Raw genomic sequence first — 25,859 nt, 5'->3', positions numbered from 1 at the left:
ATGACCTTAACCTAGTTGCATCATACCAAGTAGAGAGTAATGCAATGATGATTAATAAAGCAAGAACAAAGTATGCTCTCCTTGATCACGACGAGTTTGAAAAATGCTCACACTCTAAGTGGTGTACTACAAAATCCCCAGTTTACCCCGTCAATCTTGCAAAATTATGTTTAATTAGTTTATTTTTAATGAATAATGACGCAGTTGAAAAGAACTGTGAAGTAACGGTTACTTTGGACAGGAAATTACCTATGGGAATTACTCTTTTTTCAAATCAATGGGCTATTGTGACTAGAGAAAACCTAACTTAATTTATAAACTAATTATACTTTTAACTGTAACATTATATAAACTAATTATTATGTCGTATGGATGTACAGCTCTGGTTCATTAGAGGAAAATAAACACGGTTTAACTAGGAAATATTATCGTTTTCATTGTACATTACGTTATTGTACTTTTAATTGTCGTAGAGGTTGAAGATTAAAACAAAACTGTTAGCCATGCATAAAGACTGGACAAAAAGAAATGGCAACCCAGGGTATAAAAAGGCAATTTTAACTTGTTTCGCCTCTTTTCCTTCATTCTCAAAATTTCTGAGAAAACGGTCATCAAAGTGATTTTACAGAATCTCACAATTGAAGAAAGAAATATCATAGTAAAATGCTGAGAACATCAACTTTAATCATAGCATAAACAAAGCAGTCCCCCTGACCAAATGCGAAAGGAAAATTAATGTTCGACAAACTTTGTTTAATCAACAACCAACACCGTGACGAACAATAGAGTAGTTAATAGTTCCTCATCTCAATGACTATCAAACAGATGTGATTGTTCACACCGTGATTTATTGTGGATTATTAAAAAATATAATCTTTAAAAGAATATACAGTTTTGCTGATTACATTGCTAATAGAATATTGGTGCTTTATTATTCCAAGAGGACTTCCATTGTTAGGACGCCAATAACTGGATTAATTTCCCGGAACTTTAGAACTTTAGTGACATATTTTTCTTCATATCATATGTGTCTATGATTAATCTTCGGAATCATTATTCTTAAGTTGAGTCGTTCAAAGAAAAATATCTTGATTAATTCTCTACTTGTAAATTGACTCAGTTAAAAAATATCATCATAAATCAAAGATCCGTAGAGAATAACTAAGTATTTGAAAAGGTGTCATGTGTATGACATTCTTTTAAACTAAAATAATGTCTTAAGTGAGGGGCGAATCTGTAACAATATGCCTTTACATAACTGATTTGTTGTTACTGTTATTCCCTGCGGTCTGGAACCGCAGGGTTATTTACGCGTATAACTTATTGATGGCATGGAGGAGCACGCTAGACCTGTTTTCGGTACTTGGAGGAGGTGATCTGTAAAACACGATTGAATTGACCTTTTCGAAACTGGCTAAATCCGGTTGTCGGTACGCGTTAAAATTATCATTGTATCTAAAAAAAACTTTTGATATTTCTAATTTTTCTAAACAACCGGTTTAAAAAAACTTGAATGGATGTTTGAAATTATCTTGTATCTCAAACAAACAATAAATTGTTTATACAAAATTTAAACAAGGAAACAAGGAACATCGCAAGCGATGCAACCAGGTTTTCAAGGCAAAATATTTCAGCAGAAGCTTGTCATTGAAGGGGCATTTGTTTTTTAATTGAACTTTTAGGAGGAATTATGGCTTTTTTAATATTCCTCAAACAAAAATTGAAAATTGAGAAATTTTATGTTGTCTATTCAGCCTTTTTTTTCCCAAAAATGTTTTGAAAAAAGGTAAACATCTTTATTTTTGCTTAATTTTTGCGTCCTTGTCATTTTCTTTTTTTCAAACAAATATTGGCGTGTGGTGTTTTTGGTGCGATATCAAGAAAAGTATGTTCACAATTTTAAAAAAAATACTTGAATGATGTCTTGGAAGAAACATGGGAATATAGTGAGCGCCAGGGCACTTGATGACAAAGCTTCTGTGAAAGTTTGGTCAAAATCCATTGAGAAATGTAGAGAAGTTGCGCACTGTAGAAATTGTTCACTATATATTCTGTATAAGGAAAAAATATACAAAGGGCCATAATTCGGTCAAATATTATCCAATCAACAAAACCCCGACAATATGTGCCAGGCACTGATAAACAAAGCTTCTAAGAAAGTTTGGTCAAAATCCGTTGAGAAATGAAGGAGGAGTTGAGCACAGAAGAAATTGTTCTCTATATATTCTGTATAAGGAAAAAATATACAAAGGGCCATATGCGGTCAAATATTATCCAATACAAAACCCCGACAATATGTGCCAGCACTTGATACAAAACAGCTTCTAAGAAAGTTTGGTCAAAATCCGTTGAGAAATGTAGGAGGAGTTGCGCACAGAAGAAATTGTTCACTATATATTGTATATAAGGATAAAAACAAAGGGCCATAATTAGGTCAAATATATACCATTGCAAACCCTGGCAATATGTGTCAGGGCACTTGATGACAAAGCTTCTGAGAAAGTTTGGTCAAAATCCGTTGAGAAATGTAGGGAGTTGCGCACAGAAGAAATTGTTCACTATATATTTGATATAGTAGGAAAAAAAACAAAGGGCCATAATTAGGTCATAATATTATCTAATCGCAAAACCCACCGACAATATGCGCCAGGGCACTTGATGAAAGGCTTCTGTGATAAAAAAACCTTGGTCAAAATTCCTGACAAATGTAGGAGGAGTTGCGCACAGAAGAAATTGTTTACGCCCACCCGCCCGCCGACATACCTCAATCTAATAACCAGTTTTTTCCTTCGGAAAACCTGGTTAAATAGTCGTAGTGGCATCTGCCAATAATAAAAAGAGATATTTTCTGCGTAAATTTGTGTGTTTACTTTATTTTATTTTTTTTTGCTTGGAATTATTCATAAAGAATGGTAGGCTTATTTAATCATTTTCTTTTAAAAAAGAAATAATTGTTTAATGTTCGACCTTCTCCTGTCATCAACGGTCACCAGTTTCCAAAGACCTTCTTCTATTTTGATCGATTATTGTCAACTATATTCCTGATACAAACGTTTATTTATTCCCCTCTCCCAAAACAATGTTGAAAATAGTTAAATGAAATATCTTTATATCATTCCCCGCAGGAAACCATTTTACTTGTTTATATTCTACTGATTATACTCTAGAAGATATATTAATATATTTCTTGGCTATAGGAACGCCCCCTTACTAGTGATTGGTTAATTGATTTCTGCGTTGATATTGTCGATATACAATTCTCCTTTCGGGGAGAAGCGATAGCGAGATGGATTAGAACATATCATAAAAATAAATGACCTGGGTTGTTGTCGTAGTTAGGGAAATAAACTTAGAAATGACTTTGTATTTGTTGTTTAACTCCCATCCTGTTACATGGGGGTTAATTTATACACTGTGCCGTTCTACAGAAATTAGAAACTTCGACATACTTAATGTCAAGCTTTATTTAGTTTCATTAATATTCAGAAGAAAATGCATATCGTATTTATAATATTGTTAAAATCTAAGCTATGCCTTCTGTAATGATCCCAAAATATTATTTATTATCGTGTCAGTAAACGACTGGTACAATTACCATTTTAGTAAATGAATAATAATGTCATAACTTGAAAAATACTGTTCTATTTTAGACGATGACTTGCAAATATTTGAATAATTATGGCTGTTCTATTTTTGACGATGCCTTGCAAAAATATGATTTATTACTGCACTTGTAAATGACCGTTCTATTTTTGATGATGACTTGCAAATATTTGATTAATTACTGTTCTAGCAAATGACCGTTCCATTTTTGACGATGACTTACAAAAGTATTTGATTAATTACCGTTCTAATAAATGACCGTTCTATTTTTGATGATGACTTGCAAATATGTGATTTATTACTGCACTTGTAAATGACCGTTCTATTTTTGATGATGACTTGCAAATATTTGATTAATTACTATTCTAGCAAATGACTGTTCTATTTTTGACGATGACTTGCAAATATTTGATTCATTACTGCACTTGTAAATGACCGTTCTATTTTTGAGATGACTTACAAAATTATGATTAATTACTGTTAAGAAAATGACCGTTCTATTTTTAACGATGACTTGGAAATATTTGACTAATTACTGTTTAAGTAAATGACCGTTCCATTTTTGGCGATGACTTACAAAAGTATTTGATAAATTACCGTTCTAATAAATGACCGTTCAATTGGACGATGACTTACCAAAAATATTTGATTTATTACTGTTCTTATAAATGAACGGTCTATTTTTTGACGATGACTTACAAAAGTATTTGATTAATTACCGTTCTAATAAATGACCGTTCTATTTTTGACGATGACTTGCAAAAATTTGATTAATTACCGTTCTAATTAATGACCGTTCTATTTTTGACGATGACTTGCAAATATTTGATTAATTACCCCTGTTCTATTTTAGACGACTTGCAAATATTTGATTACCATTCTAGTAAATGACTCTTAATTTAGACGATGACTTGCAAAACTATTTAATTACCGTTGTGATAAATGACTGTTCTTTTTTAGCCGACCACATCAAATATGTTTTATTGGTTACCAATAAAATAATACATTTAAGAATTGAGGCATTTGTTTTTAATGATAACAACTAGTTACTTCTTTCTTATGATTCATAATCATATGTTTTCCACGTTTTAGATCCATATGAGACGAGTTGGAAACCAAGTAAATTTATTCCTATTCAATCACACAGCAACATAAATAACAAACTCAACATAACATCAACAGTTTAATGTTAAAGTTCAGTTTAACTACATGACATGTTCTTATATATGGTTTATAACATTACATAATAAGTGTCAATTTTAAAATTAAAATATTTTTCCATTAAAACATTTTAAATATGTTAATCGACATACAATATATGTTTACTGTTTATTTTTCATGATGGATTGGCACAGCTCTTGTTGGATTTCAATATCAAAGTACAAATAATAAGTTACCAACAGTATAGAGCCTGGTCAGATTGTACAAAAGTGCAGGCTGGCCTGGCTCTATACTGGTTGAAAAGACTTATCACTTATAGTTCCAGCATGACAAATACGACCTAGAAGTACAAAATAATATATATTCCTTTCATGTACTGTTAAGTTCACCTGTTAAGTGTATTTATTTTGAGAAATAGTTACATAGTACATAAGGTATGAACATAGTATTTACGGTATTTACAAGAAACAATTCTTAACCTTATAACAATAACAAATATGTTACAAACTAAACTATTATAACAGTAAAAGCAACAAATGTAACATTTAAGGCACATTTCATCATCATAAAAAATAAACACACAAGAGGTGGTAATACCAGCACTATAAATTTTTGAGTATTAAAAATCCAATTAACACATTGAGGGGGGTAATACCAGCAATATGGACTGTTGAGTATTGAAGAAACCAATGAACACATACTCAGGGGGTAAGGGGGGTAATACCAGCAATATGGACTGTTGAGTATTGAAGAAACCAATGACCACATACATGGTGGTTTCACAAGTAAAATGGACGGCAGAATACTGAAGGTTCAAGATATCGATGAACACATGACAAATAGATTAAACAGCAATATGTACAGTTGAGTTTTAAAAAATTGTGATTAAAACAACAGGGGAAGTATCAGAAACCTTGACTATTATGTTTTGACCATAATGGTTTTGATAGTTGCCGAGGTATATTGACGATTAATAACTGAGCATGATGCACAGGACTGGTGACAGGAACAGTTAATCTACCTAAATATTTGTTTCTCTATTTTCAAAAACACATGTTTTTAATAAAAATATTGTTCTAATTCAGCGTTTCATGTTCTGGCACGCCAAGATTTTCAGCAAGCTTTCCTTGTTGCTTTTCAAAAATCAAAACAACCAAAAAATATAACAATAAACTGAGTTTTGTCACCAAAGCTTACAAATCTCAAGAATAAATCTCAAGGAAAAACACCAACAATAAACTGAGTTTTGTCACCAAAGCTTACAAATCTCAAGAAAAAAAGCTCAAGGAAAACACCAAACTAAGGGAAAACACCATACTAAGTCAACAAAATGTGGAGAAACAATATCTAACTTTCAGTCCAAGCCTTTTCTATGTTAAGATGTGCCATGTTTTCATGATATTCAGTTTTTATAATGTGGAATGCTGTATGAAGTAATGTTCCCTGAGAAAAGTGCAATCTTGTAAACAGCACATCACTCCATGCTAACTATTTCTGCCACCAGTGCAAGATTATAAGGTAATTTGTCTTTTGTGACCTGTGCAACACCATGAGGTAACTAGTTTTTTTACCAGTGCAAAAGTGTATGAGGTGACTGATGTTGTTTTTTAATGACATCATGCAATCCTGTGACTCTAATTCAGTTACACTTAAGGTGGAACAACTGTTTGTATTCAGTTCTCAACAACCATCATTGTATCCACTTCGATACAACATAAGGTAAACCATCACTGTATCCAGTTCAACACTGTATTAGGTAAAGTTTCGCTGTCTCAAGGTCAACACTATATAATATAAGGGAACAATTCACTGTGACTTCTTCAACACTTTATAAAAATTCACTGACTGTTCAATTCAACACTATTATCAGGTAGTGGTTTCTTGCTACAAGAGGAACACAATATGGTAACTATTTCTTGTGTGTAGTTCAATACTACATTAGGTTTCAATTAACTGTGACTAGTTTAACACTCACTATACTGGGTTACTATCCCTATATCAACACTATATCACATAATCATTACCTGCAACTACTGCAACACTGTGATATAACACTCGTTTTTTTTTGCAGTTAGTGCAATATTGTATTAAACAAACTGTCTGAGGTAATCATTTGATTGGTTAAAATTGTAATAAAACAACAACAAACTGTTGTTTTAAGAGATCTTTAAAAAAGAATTGTCACCGTAATTTTCATATTCTCACAATATCCCTGAGTTTCTATCTATGCTGCATACACATCTTGATCATTATTCTTTATTCTTCCTCTGTCTAATACAAACATTATCACATTTAAATTATCTATAAGCTTGTTATGTAGGGGCGCATAACTCAATTTTCATCCATACAAAGTCCATCAGTTTATTCATTCTTCTTCTGTTTCAACTGTCCTAAGTAATGGGCTCTTTCTGAAATGAGCAATTTAAAAAGAAATCACAAATAGTCAGAGCATAGTTGGTGTATTAATCTTTAGCCTGCTGGTAGCAACCAATTCTTCCCATGTGACACGTGCAGATTTAGATTAGCAGGCACATCTGAAATTTAAATTTTTTCCCTGAAATGGGTGAATGGTTTTGTCCAGATTGAAATATGGACAAGTCCATTTCAGTTATTTGGAGTGGTATAGGATAAATAGCAGATGAACACAGTCTTAGTATCACAATTAACTATCTTGTCTATATTGTACTGACCTCCAGCTGTATATAAAATACTGATGGATGGCCACCCCTCACAAAAAATGAAAATTTATTACTTTGCTTAAATTAAGTTGTTTTTTTAGGGTTTTTTTTCTAATTTACTCAAATAACATCAACCTAATGTTTGGTATATAGATAATATTGTTGTTCTGGCAAAATGCATTACAAAAGAAGGTATTTACTGTGAACAAAATGAATAGTTATTCTTATTATTAAAGAAGTTCTTCAATATTATTTTTTAACACAATCAAATTACAAACTTGACTTGACATGGCAATATTTGTAGCCTTTTTCAAACAACACATTTGTTTAACCAACCTTCTATGCTTTGTTGTTCTTTTTGATTGGAAGTTTGTTGTGGCCCTGACTTTTTGCTCAATGCTTCTGCACTATTTAAAATATCTGAAATATCATAACAAATGCATTAATCTTGTATTACAGTAGTGATATATTTTTAAATTGGAATTTCAATTTTGTATAATACCCTTTTATTATCATATTTAAGTAAATCTGGGATTTTAAAATTAATTGGTATAATTTAAAAAATTTTTAAAATCAAACAGGAAAAACTGTACATTTATTATTTTTCAATTTGGAAAAAACGTATTTTTTAATTATCTTTTAAAAATGTCTTTATACATTATCTGGAAATTCCCCGTATCTATATATCAATCTGAAAAATTCTTATATAAAACAATTCTCTGGAATTAGTGTATTTATTAAGTAATTTGATATAACTGTATTTAATATCATGGCAAACTTTTATCACTTTTTCTTGAAATAAAATATATGCTTAATGACTATATAAAAATACCTTTGTTTATCATCATCATTCCTCTCAGGTAACTTTTCTCTGCCAAAAGCATTATATCCAATCCAACTGCAAACAAACATATGCATGTATTTTAATTTGTATTAAAATCTATGTAATGTAAAAACCAAGAAAACACATTCAAATGCATTATCAAAATCTATAAAACTTCAAGACTCATTTAAAGAATTTAAAATCTACGTTACACATATTTCAAGCCCTCATTTCACCTGTTATTTCTGCTTTGAACTACACAAAGCTTAAAAGTCTTTTCAATTAGGCTTAAACTAATCATGAAACTTATCATGAAATCAACAAACACCAGGTTTAAAGGTTACAAAGATTTTTTCTAAGCTCAAACTTGAATCTCAGGTATTTGATTGGTCAGAAACCAACCCAAAATGTATATTGACCAATAAAACTCCTTCCTGTGATTTAAGACAGAAGTTTTATAACCTTGAGGCCAGATATTGTCTGGAAGAATACTAAAAAAAATGACAAGTATATATAATAATATTGCTATATTTTACAAAATAATTGCCATATAAATGACTAAACTTACCATCACCAGTTTTTATGTTGTCCAAAGCACAAAGTTCTTTATAAAGGGCAAGCTTCCGTAGCTCTGTTGATGCTTCATGCACTGCTGTCTTCAATGTTTGCCTTGAAAAAGCTTCACTGGCTGAATTGGACTCTTCCTTTAAAGCATGCTGCTTTAAGTTAAAATCTGACTTGACTGGTTCCTGCACAACTGACATTTCAATCTCTCCATGCACTGTAGGAGAATTCACATTTTTTCCCCATTCTTTATTACTTTCTAACTGACAAGGAGCTTTCTGTACCGTCTGAGAAATTTCTTTCGCCTGGGATATGTTTACCGACTGGGACATGTTTACGGGGACACTTGTCTGGCCATTGCTGATAACGGGTAGATTACTTTGATTTCTCACACTGGTGTGCCCATCATTTATTTCTGCTGGATACTTTTCATTCACAAGTTTTGCAGTCAATGCATTGAGCATTGGTGTATTTGAAACATTTTGTATGGATGAAGCAACATAACCTTCCTGCCCTGAAATTGTGTTCCTTTGATGAATGACAGTCTTAAATTGTTGAAGCCCAGAATTTTGTAACAACCGGTTTGAGTGTTGATCCTTTTGAGTCTCATAATTGCATGGTTGGATTTGTTGAGACTGATGTACCCTTTGCTTTGTAAATGAACATGGCTCCTGGGAATGCTCTACTGAATTATGATTAATAACTTGGGACTTGGTAGTCTGTGCATCATTCCAAGGCTGAAAGAACTGTGTTGGAGTCCTTTGCATATTAAGATTTTCCTCACAACTTTTGGTATCTGTAGTGCAAGTTGTTGCAATTTGTATTGAAAGTTTTGTAACTTTAGACTCAGCATTAGAACTGTCATTTCTGAACTCTAACTCATGTTGGAAAGCATTTTGTGACATTAAGTTTGTAGGAACCTTAACATTTGTTTTGGCTTTCTTTAACCATTCAGTAGTTTTTGTTTGTTTAGATGGGGTTAATTCAGAGCCACTTGAAATCAAATCTGCATCATCATTGTCATCACTAAGTATTTCTCCAGTATTTTCTGTCTTTTGATATTTGCTGTGTGGAATGTCTCTCATTTCTTCTTCACTTCTATTTATTTCATTAAGTTCAGTGTCCGTTTCTTCTTCTATTTTCTTTCCCAAAATATTAAGCTGAGATGTGAATCTCTTACGAACTGCATTTTTCGCAAGTCTATTTGGTAAATTTGATCTTCTAGTGCTTTCATTTACATCACTTCTATTAAAATCAGTAAGTTCATTTTCATTACCTTTAGTCAATTCATCTTCATTTATTGTCTTAGTATTAGTAATAGAGTCTCCAACAACACGTTCTGTAATATAACATCTATCTGAAGCATTTTCTAAATGATTACCTTTGTTAACAACACTCTTATCATCACCATCTAATACATTTCCATTTCCAATTACAATTTTACTATCATATTTGACACAATTGTGGATTATAACAGAATCATCACTGTACTTAGTTTTAGGACAGGTTTCACTACATTTCATATTTATTTCAGAGTCAGATATTATACTTTCATTTTTCTCTTCAGCAGAAACATCATTCATAAACGCAAAACCCATCAATTGTATAGGTTCAATATCATCCATGTCAGAATCACTGTCTTGGTAAGTAGTGTCCTCTTCAAGTTCCCTTAATAAATAATTTCCATCATCATTATTTTGTTCCATCTCATTATCCACTTTTTCACAAAGATTTTCAGAATTTTTCATTTTATCATTTACTGCATCAAAACTATATGCTTTAAAAATGTTTTGTCTATTGTCCGTCAATTCATTTGCACTATTCTTACTTTTATTTTCTCCAATTGTCTTAATTCCTATTTTCTTATTTTCTTCAGCACTATTTTCCAAATGTTTTACAACACTTCCTATTACGTCACAATCAGCATCTTTAACATTTGGCACCAGTGTTTCACTTTCTTTAGATGTACAATTATCCCCAAATGAGTGTTTCAAATTTCCAGAGCTAGCTTCTACAGATGTGTTTCTAACAGGAGATTCAGCCAATTTATCGTTTAATCTCTGTGTATCATTATTTTTGATTTCATTTGTTTGTATGTTTTCTAATTTTGCTGTTTTTTCCACTTCCTTTGCTTTTTCATTTGAAAGAATATTTTTTCTATGTTTGTCTTTAAAAAGTCTTTTAACTTTAGCACTAACTATATTTTGAACTTTAGGAACTTTTTCTTCACAAGTAACTTCTGTTTCATTCTGTTTTTCAGACAAATTAAGAACACCCTGTTTTTCAGTCAAGTTTTCAACTTCTGATGACTTACTATTACTCAACAAATTAAGATTACTGCTATGTTCTTGCATAACAATTTCTGAGCAACCTTTTGTTTCTTTTTCCTTTAAAACTTCTTTAACAGATTCAAACAACATTTCAGAACTAATTATTTTTGCTTCACTTTTATCATGTTTCTCAGATTTATCATTTTTTAATTTATTCACCTCCTCATCACAACCAGTACTAATATCTTTAGTTTTGTCTGCCTTTACATCTGCACTTTTTTCACGTTTGGAAGCATCTGAAGATGAGAAGTTCATTTCATCATATACTTTGTGTGCACTTTTACTAGCTTTAGGTGTTGATCTATTGTCAAGTAAATCACCTTCAACTTTTCTTTTATTTGATTTAGACTTTGAATTTGATTTTTGGTGCTGTAGGTTATTCTCTGCAACTTTTCTATCACTTTGATCATCCGCTTTAATACTGTTTGGAAAGTTTTGGTCATAAGTTTCTTCTGAACCAACTAAATTACTACCTTTTGTAGACTTCTCAGATATGGTATCATCTTTTTTTCTCTTTTTTCCAATTGTATGAATTGTAGAATCCTCATGTACCCTTTTCACCACAGGTCTGTTTTTACCATCATTTACCTTCTTACCTACATTTCTGTCAAAAGTATTTTCTTCCATTTTCTCAAAAATATTATCTATTGGAGACAGCACAGCTGGAGATTCTGAGGGTTTTGTCCTACTGTTGGAAGTTTCATTTGAATTCTCATTAATCCTAGAAGATTCCTCCTGCACATTTATATTTTTTATCTGTTTAGACACTGGACTGCGGTTGGAATATTTGTTAATTGGAAATTGCTTAAATGGGTGTTTTTGCCTTTTCACTGGACTCTCTCTTATAAATGATCTGAGCAGTTTCTTTTTATTCTCATGACTTATTTTGGGTCTTTTTGCGGGGCTCTCTTTCATCAATGGATTAGTCAGTTTTGTTTTATAATCATTATTAGTTTCCAGTGGACTCTTTGTTAGGCATGTACTGAACAGGTTTGTTCGATTCTCATCACTTGTTTTTACAGACTTGGCATCTTTATCATTGAAGTGAGAAATTCTCCTTTTGTTCTTCCCAAAAAGATTTCTCTTAGGTCCTGTGTCAGCTGCTTCACCTGATTTTACATTCTTTTCAGGCTCTCTAGAACCAATATCTTCATCATTCACTTCTGTTTGTAAAGCAGTCTCTACTTCTTTGATAGGTTCTGTCTGGTCTTTTACCTTTGTGTTATCAAAATCAGGCACTTGTGGAGCTGACACTTGTTTAGCTGGTGGAGTAAGCTTGCGTTTCTCTGTGGGTTTTCCAAGTGGGATATACACGCCAAAACTTGGTCTGTTTGTGGTTCCTGTAAAAAGAACAATTCTGCTCATGCACTCAGATCAAATACAATTTATGAGTGTTTAACTGTATTCATTAATGTTTAACTGCTTGCTCTTGATACATCTATAACTTTGATTTTTTTATAACAATTCCAGTTCTAGTTAAATGCTATAAACAGACCTTTATTCATACTATTAAATGTAATGCTGATAATGAGGACACTTTATTAAGGGTGTCTTACTTTTAAAGAGGGTAATAATATTATTTAAACTAAAACTGCTACTATCCTGAATGAGCTAAACTGTCATAAGGATATTATGACAGTTAATGATGATATTGTTTACATTATAATAACTGACTAAAAGATACATGTAAGCTTTAGTAAGGCAAAAGTATGAAGAGTTACAAAGGGTAATAACTCATTGCTCTTCTCCTAAATGAAATCTACCAAGCTAAGAAGTTTTAAATTATAATGTCAGTACTTTTTAGTTATGCTCCAGGCAATAAAACTAAGTTAAGAATGAAAAATTAAAAAGGGCAAAAGAGAGTTATGGTTCTTATACATTTTTAATTTCCATAAGATCTCTCTATAGATATAATATAGATATAATGAAGTTTTAAGTTGATTCCACATATACTCTTCAGTTATGCTGCAGATTATAAAATTAACTAAAAAAATATGGAAAAAGAGTTATGGTTCTTAAGCACTGCATCATTCAATTATGTGATCTCTGAAGTTCATATCTCCTATACTTTTGTGTTGTGACTTGAAAAATAATCAGAACATAAAAAAATTACAAAATACAATAACTCTAAAATTATGCAAACAATGTTTTTTCAGCACTGCACAACTTCTCAATGAGATATTCTTTCATCTATAAAGTCTCAAGATGATTTTAATACTGTTTGAGTTTTACCCTGAACAAAAAAATTCTAACATGCTTCACACTATTCGCCTATCAAACAGATAAGGCTGTCAAGTGCATTATTAAATTTATTATACGATACAAGCAAATTTGTTGAATTTATATCCCCCGCCAAGTACTGGATATTACTAGCACAACAACTGGAGACATAATGCTTTCTTTATTTATTTATCATAAAGAAAACAGTAATATTCTTTGTACATGATAAAAATTCAGGGCAATAACAGAGGCCATAACTAAGTGTTAAAAAGTATTATCTGGACTTGCCAATGAGATGCAAAGTGCCTTTTTGTATTGATGGGTCCCATAAACTTTTGTTGAAATCAAGTAATGCAAAGAAATAGCAAAATTGCTCTACATGCATACTACATAACTAATCATGGGCCATAACTCTGTGTTGAAGAGTCTGACCTGACCAAGACAAGGATACGCACATCTCCTCTTTGTATCAATGGCTTCCATAAAGTTTAATTGAATTCCAGCCAGTTGTTGCAGAGAAACCGCGCGGAAACAATTATTGCTCTATATGCATACTGCATAACTAATTAAGGGCCATAACTCTGTGATGAAGGGTCTGTCCGGAACACGGTGACGATATGAGCATCTCATCTTGGTATTGATGGTTCCCATAAAGTTTGGTTGAATTCCAGCCAGTAGTTGCAGAGAAGTAGCGCAGAAACGATGATTGCTCTATCTGCATAACTTATCAAGGGCCATAACTATGTGTTGAAGGGTCAGACAGTAACAAGGCTACAATATCCGCATCTCATCTAGATATAGATGGTTCCCGTAATGTTTCATTGAATTCCAGCCAGTACTTGCAGAGAAGTTGTGAGGAAACAAATTCAGACCGACGTTGGTCAAAACAATATCCCTCTTCCGATGTCTTCTGGGGGGGGGGGGGGGGGGGGGGGGGGGGTAATAAGCACAGCACTAAACACAACGCTTACATGCCATATGACATCAAATATGACATTTATAAACCAAATGACGTCAGGACAATTACTTTAAACGCTCAATGTAGTTAAGCATATTTTTATCAGAATGAAAATAGATATTAATTTTTCTTGCATTATAATAAAATAATGCCCGGTTTATCGTTCATATGCTTTGTAATCAATAATTACATTAAATTATATTCTTGCCCATTTGAACTTGAACCATGCATTTTTCTACAATGCACTCAAAATTGGTATGGTATCTATTTCCTAAGTAAGTTCAAGGGCAATAACTCCAAACTAATGCAAAAGAGAGTTATTAATTTTGAGTGCTCCACTTCTTTGTAACATGTATATATTTATTAATTTTCAAGTTGATACCATTTAGTTATGCTTCAGAAAAAAAAAAGACAAAAAAAAAAGACAAACAAGCAATTATCATAGTATTGCAAGCAATCCATAAGTCCCCTACCGGTAAGAGCCCAAGCAACATTCTGAAGGGCCATTGGCCATTCACTTAGGTTCCTATTTTAAGTAAATTTGTTGAAAAAGTTCTTTTAAAGTGATCACAGGAAACAGTTTTTATGTACAGACAGACGGACTGAAGGACACTCTAAAGTTATTTTTTAAACATCCCTGTTATCAAAATATAACATTTTTAAAATCCTATCATGATTGAAGAAGTTGGAGTAAAAATTACCAATTTCTCAAAAAAAAAGTCTAAGTTCAAAAGGGGCATAATTCTGGAAATAGTCTTGCTAGAGTATTGAACACTCACAAATGTTGAGTGATAATAAGAAACATTTATATGAAGTTTGAAGTAGATACATTCAGAAAAAGAAGTTATTAAAAAAAACAATGTTTTTTACATGAAAATTTTAAGTTCAAGGGAGGTAACTCTGATAAATTTTATGCTAGAGGTGTAAACCTTGTCACATATGATGTGGTTGATGACAAGCAACTTATATTTAAAGTTTGAAGAAAATACCTTATGAAATAAAGAACTTATAGTGAAAAAACTTAAAAACTAGAATCAGAAATCTTGAAATTCAGTCTATTTGTTGCCATAGCAACCAGAATTTTCAACATAGGAAGATAAGAAAAGGATGTGCATAATTTCCATACTGCCATCTACCCATATGTCAAGTTTCATAAACATATTTTCAGTACTTTTTGTGTTATCACTGGATCCAGGTTATGTGTAAAATTTGCCATATTTTCAGTCTATTTGTTGCCATAGCAACCAGAATTTTCAACATAGGAAGAAAATAAAAAGACGTGCATAATCTCCATACTGCCATCTATCCATATATCAAGTTTCATTAAACTATTTTCAGTACTTTTTGCGTTATCGCGGGATCCAGTTTTGTGGACGGACGGACTGACGGACGGACGGACGGACGGACGGACAGACAGACAGACAGACAGACGGACGGAGGGTAAACCTAAAGTCCCCTCCGGTTAACCGGTAGGGGACTAAAAAAGTATAAAAATTACAATCGGCAATAATTCCAGAATTATATAAAAGAGAGTTATGGTTCTAAAATACTGCATCATTCCGATATGTGATCTATTAATCAATGAAGCTCCAAGTTAATATCTCCATAACTTTTTTTGAGTTATGCTCGAGACAATAACCTAAGTATGAAAAATTTTAAAATGGCAATAATTTTAAATTATACAATTAAGAGTTTTGGTTCTTGGACACCGACCTCCTCAGTGAGTTCTATCCATTATAAAGTTTCAAAATGATATACAGTTTTTGAGTTAGGCCTTAGACAAACATAACTTGTTGGAAGATAAACTAATTATATACTTAAGTAATAATAGCTCAATAAAATAAAAAATAAAATTCTGCATATAATTATGGTAATAGAAAAACAGCTCACAGTTTATGAATAATAATTTCTCTGCCTTAGATATACATCTACACCATTCATGCAGATAAGCAAGGTTTGCTTGTGTTTCGCCTTGCCCAAGGATTAAACCAAATCCAATATTTCCCCCATTAAGCTTAGCAGATGGACACAGTTCCCCAAAGTTTCTGAAGTAATTCAAGTTAAATTCACAAAAATTTTGAAGACTACATTTATAACTATAGTGTTTCAATAGACATACATGCATAAATCAATAAATTGAAATTGCAACAACTACTGAACTAGGCTTAACGAACATGACAATCAGATATTTATTAACTGGCATACCTTTCACTATAATTGGTGGTGCTGATTCACTACCATGACGTTTTCTTGTGCTAGGTTGGTCTCCGATGCTAGAATTTCTTCTTTCTTTTGAATATCTATTTTCTGCAACACCAGAAAGTCTACGTCCTCTTGAATCTTGACTTTCTCCAATTTCAAATGACCTCCTTTCTTTTGGCATTTTTTTCCCAACAATGTCAGAAAAGTTTCCTTCCATTAAATTGCTGTTTTCTATAATTCCAGACAACTTTCGTTCTCTTGAATCATTACTTTTGACAGCTTCTGGTGACTTTCCAACACCAGACATTCTTCTTTCTCTTGAATCATTACTTTTAACAGCTTCTGGTGACTTTCCAACACCAGACATTTTTCTTTCTCTTAAATCGTTATTACCTTTAATAGCTTCAAGTGACTTTCCAACTCCAGACAACCTTCTTTCTCTTGAATCATTACCTTTAACAGTTGCCGGTGACTTTCCAACATCAGACAACCTTCTTTCTCTTGAATCATTACTTTTAACAGCTTCTGGTGACTTTCCAACTCCAGACAACCTTCTTTCTCTTGAATCATTACCTTTAACAGCTGTCGGCGACTTTCCAACACCAGACATTCTTCTTTCTCTTGAATCATTACTTTTAACAGCTTCTGGTGACTTTCCAACACCAGACATTCTTCTTTCTCTTGAATCATTACTTTTAACAGCTTCTGGTGACTTTACAACACCAGACATTCTTCTTTCTCTTGAATCATTACTTTTAACAGCTTCTGGTGACTTTACAACACCAGACATTCTTCTTTCTCTTGAATCATTACCTTTAGCAGCTTTTGGTGACTCTCCACCACCAGATTTTTTTCTGTCTCTTGCTTTACTTTCAACATCTTTATACCTTATTTCTTTGGAAATTGAACTATTATTTTCAATAGCTTCAGATAGCATTTTTTCCTTTTTATCACTTGTTTTGGCTTCCAACTGATTTCCTTCTGTCAGATTTTCAAAATCGTCCATGCCAGACATCTTTCTTTCTCTTGAAGTAGTATTTTCAACAACTCTAGATATTTTCCCATCCTTATTGTGACTTTCATTCATTCTGGACATTTTTCTTTCTTTCAAATTGTCATTTCCTTCAACAGTAGACTTCTTTTTTTCTTTAACATTACCATCTTCTATGACACCTGGCATCTTTCTCTCCTTTAATTTTATATTTCCAGCACTTCCAGAAATTCTTAATTCTTTTAAATTATTACTATCTGCAGTTATACTCTCTTTTAAATTTCTATCTTCATTGTCACCAGACAACATATGTTGTTTTATATATTCATCTTCTTTTACACTAGATATATTTTTGTCTTTTGAATAGCCTGACATTTTCTTTTCCTTTATTTTGCCATTTCTATCCTCTCCAAACATTCCTCTTTCATTAGAATTGTCATTATCTTTGACCCCAGACATTTTCATTTCCATAACTTTGCTCTCATCGTTAACACCAGGCTTCCTTCTTTCTTTTAAATTGCCACTGTCTTTGACACTGGATAATTGTCTTTCTTTTAAACTGACTTTGTCTTTAACATTAGACATTTTTTCATTAAAATTGTCATCTTTTTTTACATAAGACACTCTATTTTCTTCAAAATTGACATCACCTTTGGAACCTGAAATTCTTTGTTCCTTCACATTGTTATTTTCTTTGACACTGGCCTTTTTGTTTTCCTTTAAGTTGCTACCTTCTTTGATATCAGAGATTTTTCTTTCTTTTGAATAGCTATTTTCTTGGACATCGGGCAATTCCCTTTCTTTAAAACTGCCATCTTTATTGACTTTTTTTTCCCTTTCTTTAGAGGTATTTCTTTCATTAAGTCCTGATAATTTTCTTTTCTTATGACTTTCTTTCACTCTAGAATGACCTGATTTATGAGATTCTTTTCTCTCCTTAACACTAGAATGTTGTATTTCTTTTAAACCTTTGATTTCTGAAACTTTTGATTGTTTTTGTTTACTTTTCATAACATCCATGAAGACATTTTTTCTTGAATCATTACTAGATTCTAAATCTACAGAATTTTTATTAGATATTTTGATAGCAGAAACACTTTTTCCCTTTGAATTGTTATTACTTTTCAAGTCTTCACAAATTCTTCCTTCAGCATTGTTAAAGTTATCAACAATTTCAGAAACACTTTTTCTCTTTGAATCATCACTTGATTCTTTGTCTGAAAGACTGACCGATTTATTTGAAGGTGGACTCATCTGTTGTGAAAATTTGCCTACATCAATTCTATTAAGAGATACACTTAGTGTTTTGTCCATATGATTTTTCCTTTCTCTGATGTCCTTTTTTGTTTCAACATTCATATCAACTTGCACTTTATTTTGGTCTTTATCATTTGATTTCATTCGTGCCTCGAAGAATTTTCTTTTATCACTCAAACTTAAAGTATGTGATTTTGATTGATTTAAATCCTGTGCTGCCAAACTTTTACTTTCTTTATCATTTGACAATTTTCCTTGTGAATTATTGGGTTTATCAAGTCTTTTGTTACTCTTATTATACTGCTTTTCATCTATTTTACCTACTTTTCCAGTTATTCCATTTTGCCTGTCTGATTTTTTGTGACTTATTTCAGAATCTGTTTTGCATCCCTCTTTATTTCCAATAAAAGCTTGTTTCTCATCAATCAAATGATCCTGCTGTGAACTTTTATCTACAAGCATTCTGTGACTCTTCACATTTGCTACTTCCTTTACTTTCTGCTTCAATTCATTTATTTCTTTGTCAACAAACGTGTCCCTTTTTGTAAATGGATGTTCATCAATAATCGTTTGGTTTGTATCTTCCTTACGTTTCCTTGATTCTGATTGCTTCATTTTATTTATTGTTACCTCAAAACCTTCATCTGCAGGCTGTTTGCTGTTTACTTTATCATCTGATTCAGAAACATGTGCATTCCTCACTTTTGTTTTAATACCTTTGTTTTCAAAATGTTTGCTCTTCTCATTTAGATGTTCAGTCTTTGAGCTGTCAATACTTATCTTTTCTGAAGACTTTTTATTTACATGACTATCTCCTAAACTTTCTTCTGACTTCTCTAATATCTTTGAAACCGGAGAACAAGTTTGTTCCAGTGCCGATTCTTTATTGCTCTTTGATTTGCTTGCCATTAATAAAACAATTTTGTCTACCATTTCATTATCCATGTTTGATTGAAGTAGAGTGTCTTTAAGCTCTTGAAATGAGCCTTTCTTTTTATGTTCAGTTTTTGTATCATTGTATTTCTCATTTTTATCCCTAGTGTCATCATTATTATGATCAATTACAGATGTTTTGTTGACATCATTGCATATTGTTGATTGTATGCTGGAAGATGGTGATACTGTTTTTGTAAGGTTTGTTAAATCAGAAAAATTACCACATATTTCACTGTTCTTTAAGTTCTTTATTCCTGTCACTGGCTTTTTGGTCCCATCAACTGACTTTTTGGAACCAACACTACTACAATTTTCTAATTCATTTGAATTTTTCTCCAGGTTTGACTTGGTCTTATTCTTAACACTCTCACCTTTTTCAAATGACGTTCTTTTATTTTTATGAGATTTCAGATTTTCATCTGCAACATTTTCAGCCCTGCTTTTGTCTTTTTCATGAGTAACAGATTTCTTTTCTTGATGCTCATTTTTTTCTGCTTTTTTGTTTCCAATTTTAATTGTATCTTCTATTACTACTTGCTGGCAATGAATGCTTGATTTTGAATCCATTGTTTTATTTTTATCAGTATGATTAACCGAAGGATTATTACTTTTAACTCTTTCAGGCAATTTCCTGTTTACTTCATTTTCTGGCTCCTCACTTTGTCCACTGCATTCATCATTAGATATTTGTGACATTTCCTTTGGAATTGTCTCCAGGTTTGATTTAGTCTTAGTCTTAGTCTTACCATCCTTCTCACCTTTTTCAAATGACTTTCTTTTACTTTTTAAAGTTTTATGCCTTTCATCTGTAACATTTATAATTCTCCTATTGTACTTTTCAAGTGTCACAAAGTTATCTTCTTGTTGCTCACTAATTTCTTCTCTTTTCTTTCCATTCTTTGTTGTATTTTCTATTATTACTTTCTGCAAATTATTGCTTGACTTTGAATCTTTTGTCTTCTTGTTGTCAGTATCGCTGACTAAAGAAGAATCACTGTCTATTTTGCTTTGCAGTTTTCTGTCTAACATATCTTCTTTGTCAGCTTCACTTTCAGCCTCCTCACTTCGTTGACTAAAATCATCACTTGATATTGGTGACATTGTAAGATCTCCTATAGTGACTTCAACTTTTGTGCTTTCTTTTTCAGAATTATTATTCCTTCTATTATTACCTCGTGAAAATGAATCTGCATACTTCTTTTCATACATTCTTGATATAACCGAATTTGGTTGCTTTGACGAATAACCCCTATTTAAGTTTTTATCATTTATTTTTACATTTCTCTTATCAGAAGAATTTCTGGCAGGACTATTTGAGCTAACAGAAGAAGCTGATTCGGATCTTGTTGATGAAGATGATGATTTGGACCTGCTTCTTCTATATTCCCTAATTCTATGTCTTCTAGTACCTCTTGAGGTAGATCCAGAGGAATTTCCTCTGGGACTTGAAGATCTATAGCTTCTTCTTGGGCTGTTTGAATACCTCCTACGTGAGCTACTCCCTCTTCTATCAACTCTTCTCTCTTCATAACGTGATCTATTTGGAGAATAAAAGTGTCTTTTATTTTTTGAATGGCCACGTTCAGATTCATCTCTTTCAGCCATATAATAGTCAAGATTATAATGATCAGTTTTATTTTCTTTATCATTATGATTGGTTCTTTGCCTAGAATCAGACACACTATTGAGTCTATCTTGTGGCGAATATTGTCTATAGTCTTCATGCTGGTACCCTGCATAGTGAGCTCCCTGCTTTTGCCTATAGAAATGACCTTGATACTGTTGATAGCTTATTTGATGATGCTGTTCGTGTGATTGATGTTGGTAGTTTTGACGATACATTTCATCATTTTCTAATAATTCTGTTTCTGCTAAGCTATCAATCTTTTCAACATCCTCCGCCCTTCCACTGAAACTTTTTCTCGCTGTTCTAGTCCTGCAAAGAAAAGAACATACATACATTGTTCCCATTATCTAAATTATTTCTCAAAAGATAAAGCCTTCAACAACAAAACAAAAGAGTAGAACTGTATCAAAATACAAACGTCAAAAGTTACTGCCTACATTAAAGGCACATTATGATTCAGAAATCTGTATTTCTTTAGTTCTTTAGAAATGTTGAACATGTATTTAATTATGTTATAACAATGGAATAAGAACACTTTAGATGTTAAATAACTGAAGAAAGTAGCAATAAATTTGCAGTTATCTGTCGCAAAGATAGCACAATGTAAGCAAACAGAGCAAAAGAAGAAGATATTTCATGTGTATGGTATAGAGGATATTTGTTTGTTTTGCATGTAAAATCGAAATATATTTTACCCAGTGGATACCAGATGCAATATTTTCACGAGTGGCATAGCCACAAGTAAAAATATAATAGCTGGTGTTCACAAGTGAAATATATTATAATCTTACATGTAAAACAAACAAACTTTCTATTTATTTCATGTTTTTTAGTGATTTTAAGTCATTTTACTTATTTTGCTGCATAATGTCATGCATTTTTCTTCATGATGTTGTCACATCATGACATCACAGTACCAAGGTTTGAAATTTTGTTCTGTAAAATTTCTCGAATTTTGTTACATTTTTAACACAATGTATGCAATGTACTTGCTTGCTTCTCCTAAAGAAGCAAAATTTACATACCACAGAATTTATTCCTGTTGATAATTCCATTTAGTTATGAAATATTATTTTCATCCGCATTCAAATATAGTCAGGCTACAGTGAAAATTATCAAATATAATTTCACTGTAAAAATAATCAAATATAATTTCACTGTGAAAATTATCAAATATAATTTCACTTCCATTGCAAAGCATGTTATAAAAGTATTTTTTGGAAACTGTAACATGATATCAAAAATAAAAAGTTTTTTAGTTAGCATTAATTAATGAGGCATAATGGGCCTTTAATATTATATGGCAGGCAAAGTTTAACATAGTTCATCATAATTTTTTCCTAAAACCAATGATTGCTTTTGTCCGGATTGTTAATTAAGTTCACAAAGGAATATATATCACAACCAATTTTGAACATAAAGACATTTATGAAAATTAAAGTGAACCTACGGTATGTGGTTAATGAGAAAGAAGTTTGATGCAGGCTTAGCTTAAAGCAACATGCCTCCAGATTCATCCTAAATTTAATGAAAATTTTGAAAATGTATCTAAAAGTAAAATATTGTGAAATGAACAAAGAAAGTAATTTACACATTGCAATCGGGACTTATAATCCACATAAATTACCAAAACGAGGTCAAAATATGCAAAAATAGCCCTTACTGCATTAGTAACGCAGTAGAAATATGGTGAAAAATACTGCAAAAAACAGTCATTAATTGCACATAAGATATAAATTATCCCTGGAATCTTTAATCTGTTTACTTTTCTTAAAATATTAATACAGTTTTTCCAAGTTTAATATTCTTGAAATATTTTGGCTCATCTGGAGGCATGCAGCTTTAATAAAGAGATGTTATATAAATAATAATATAAATAAATTCTTTTTAGCTATTTATTCACAGTACATCCCCCTGTGAGATCTGCATATTGAATTTTTGTGATACATATGTCTTTTTCAATAAATGAGACCGAGGACTTCATAATATAGAGGATAGCGTAAGATCAGAATATATTTCACCAGATGAGCACCAAAAGGTATATTTCATGAGTGGTGCAGCCACGAGTGAAATATGAACTTTTGGTGTTCACAAGGTGAAATATATTTCGATCATACACTAAACTAAACAAATTTTCTTTTTATTATATGCAAAGAAACGTTTTAAAAAGACATTAAACCTAATACCGAATGAAAAGCGCGCCAAATAATAATATAATGTGACGTCATTCACGATGTCAAATCATTATGTTGGTTCCCAGTACTGTGCACGCTGTATTTCACTGAAACAATGTAAGGGGCTTAAATTCGAAACAGTGAAATTATCAAATTGATAATTTCACTGTTTAAAACAGTGAAATTATCAGTTTTATATCACTGATATATTTCTACAAACCACCTAGTCTATACCGCAATCACAGCAATCACCTTTGTTGTTATATTGTAATAAGCTGTACACAATTGTACCATTCTTACATAATCTACTGAAAATCAGTTTTATTTAGATAATATATTACCAGGTCATCTAGCTCTGAGATGACCATGAATTTCTTAACTTTTTAGAGCAAACCCCTCTTTATAACAACAACACCATTTATTCCAAAAGTAAGACTTAAATAATAAAATAATAACAATAATAATAAATTTAACCTCTGAAGAGCAACACCTTTAAGCAGGAGATCAAACCTTTGTCACACAAAGCGAGTTTCTCTACAAAGGTTGTACTGTTATTTTGTTTGAGCTAGTCTGCATTTAAAAATTCATGTAATATTATGAAATATGCACAAATACCCTTTGCCTCATTTGATTTTTTTGTTTCTGTTGGGTTTCAAGTCACACTGTCAAAGTAAAAGTCAAATTGTGACTTACTAGCTTTACCTGTGGAAAAAAACCTGAGGTGTCTGGTCTCTTTGTGCATTATTTCAGGCACAAGCAGGCACTGAGAAGAACCACCAATCTCTCTATAAGCTAGCTGGATAGCTTCCTCACATGAAAGAATTCAAAGTCCCTGACAAGATTCAAACCCACAGCAGTGACGGCCAAATGACCTTAACCACTTGGTCCTGGCTTGATAAGAAATGCAATAATGGGGTTACTTTAACAGACTGGTGAAAATGTCCAATCGAGCTTATGAAAAATAATAAAGAGATTTCTTTTAAACTTTGTTTGTTTATTGATCATAATATATGACATAAACAGAAAGAAAAATAATTGGTTACTGTCACTTTTGTGAGAATTATTTTTCCCTTTCTCATGTAATTTTTGAAGTCCTTAAAAATATGTTGCAATGTGAAATTCATAACAGAAATGTGTTTAACATCTTCATTTTGCTAGAAATTATTGCACCAGTACATTTATTCTATATATTTGGATTTAATATTCTGTTTCTGGTATAAATACTTTGACAATTCTTTGAAACTGAACATTATACTTTGAAGTTTTGAAATGTATGCTGACAGGTGTTGGCGAAATGAATTGGATCATAAAGAAGTTATTTAACTAATTAAATTATGTGTTATATAAACATGAAAAAGGGGAAATAATTCTCACAAAAGTGCTAGTTATCAAATATTTTTCTTTTTGTTTATGTTATACATTATGCTCAATAAAGAAATAAGCCCACCAGCCTGTTTAATCCTATTGAATTATGTAAGGACTAAACCTGTTACTGCACTAAGGTGATGAAATATTATAATTGACATAAAATATGCAGATTTATGCAGATCCACAAAAAAAGACCCCCCCCCCCCCCCAAAAAAACAACAAAAACACCAAACATCACCAAAATTGTTTTCAGCTCTTCACACCTATTTTTCAGAAATTTTACTTGCTTAATAATTAACATTACATACATTTGTAATTATGAACTCAATGCCTAACCTATAGGAATGCATATTTTAATGACATCTTAAGCTTCTACATACCATATAATCATCTTTACAATCTTTTCTTACTCCACAAATTGTTATCCAATCCTCTCATACATGAATGTGTACATAATACCGGTAATGCGGTTTGTATAGCAGCCCCTGTAAATCTTCCCCAGGGTATAATACATTGTACCTAGTCTATACAGCAATCACCTTTGTTGTTATATTGTAATAAGCTGTACACAATTGTACCATTCTTACATAATCTACTGAAAATTGGTTTATTTAGATAATATATTACCAGGTCATCTTGCTCTGAGATGACCATGAATTTGTTAACTGACCCATAACTTTTTCAAGTGGCTATTATTATCCATTATTGAGTAAGCATAGAATTTTTTCATCATTTTTGCCATTTTTTCGCACAAGGTGAAATGAAAAAGATGTGATAAAAGGCCTGTCAGATCCGTATAAAGATCAGTTTGTTATCATACTTAATCTGGGCAACATAAGTGTTGCACAATGACAGCTCTTATTCACTAAGTTTCTAATTCACCATTTAGCATGTCTACATAGCAATAAAAATGTCTTGAACTTTGACAGTAAAGTTAAATATTGTTTGAATTTATGATTATAAACAA

The 25,859-nt window shown here is 31.9% G+C and overlaps 1 protein-coding gene across 4 annotated transcripts in view; it reads right to left on the bottom strand.

The window, feature by feature from the left end:
* Positions 1-4,773: 4,773 nt before the first annotated feature.
* LOC132758371 (repetitive organellar protein-like) overlaps positions 4,774-25,859 on the bottom strand; it is a 29,153-nt gene continuing 8,067 nt past the window's right edge. For 3 of the 4 annotated variants that reach the window (XM_060749995.1, XM_060749994.1, XM_060749992.1), the window contains 5 exons: positions 16,543-21,659; positions 8,834-12,499; positions 8,275-8,340; positions 7,779-7,862; positions 4,774-7,172 (listed from right to left, as the gene is read on the bottom strand). In XM_060749995.1, coding sequence (XP_060605978.1) covers positions 7,126-7,172; positions 7,779-7,862; positions 8,275-8,340; positions 8,834-12,499; positions 16,543-21,565 — 8,886 coding nt within the window. In that variant the 5' untranslated portion in view covers positions 21,566-21,659 and the 3' untranslated portion in view covers positions 4,774-7,125. Of the gene's footprint in view, positions 7,173-7,778; positions 7,863-8,274; positions 8,341-8,833; positions 12,500-16,542; positions 21,660-25,272; positions 25,379-25,859 lie in introns of those variants that run through there. The other variant, XM_060749993.1, reaches the window with a different exon arrangement.

The sequence above is a fragment of the Ruditapes philippinarum genome, unplaced genomic scaffold (assembly GCF_026571515.1).
Source record: "Ruditapes philippinarum isolate M1 unplaced genomic scaffold, ASM2657151v2 ctg75_1_1_1_1, whole genome shotgun sequence".
Lineage (NCBI taxonomy): Eukaryota > Metazoa > Mollusca > Bivalvia > Venerida > Veneridae > Ruditapes > Ruditapes philippinarum.
The sequence above is the reverse complement of the archived record's forward strand: the minus strand, read 5'-3'. Positions and strand labels throughout refer to the sequence as shown.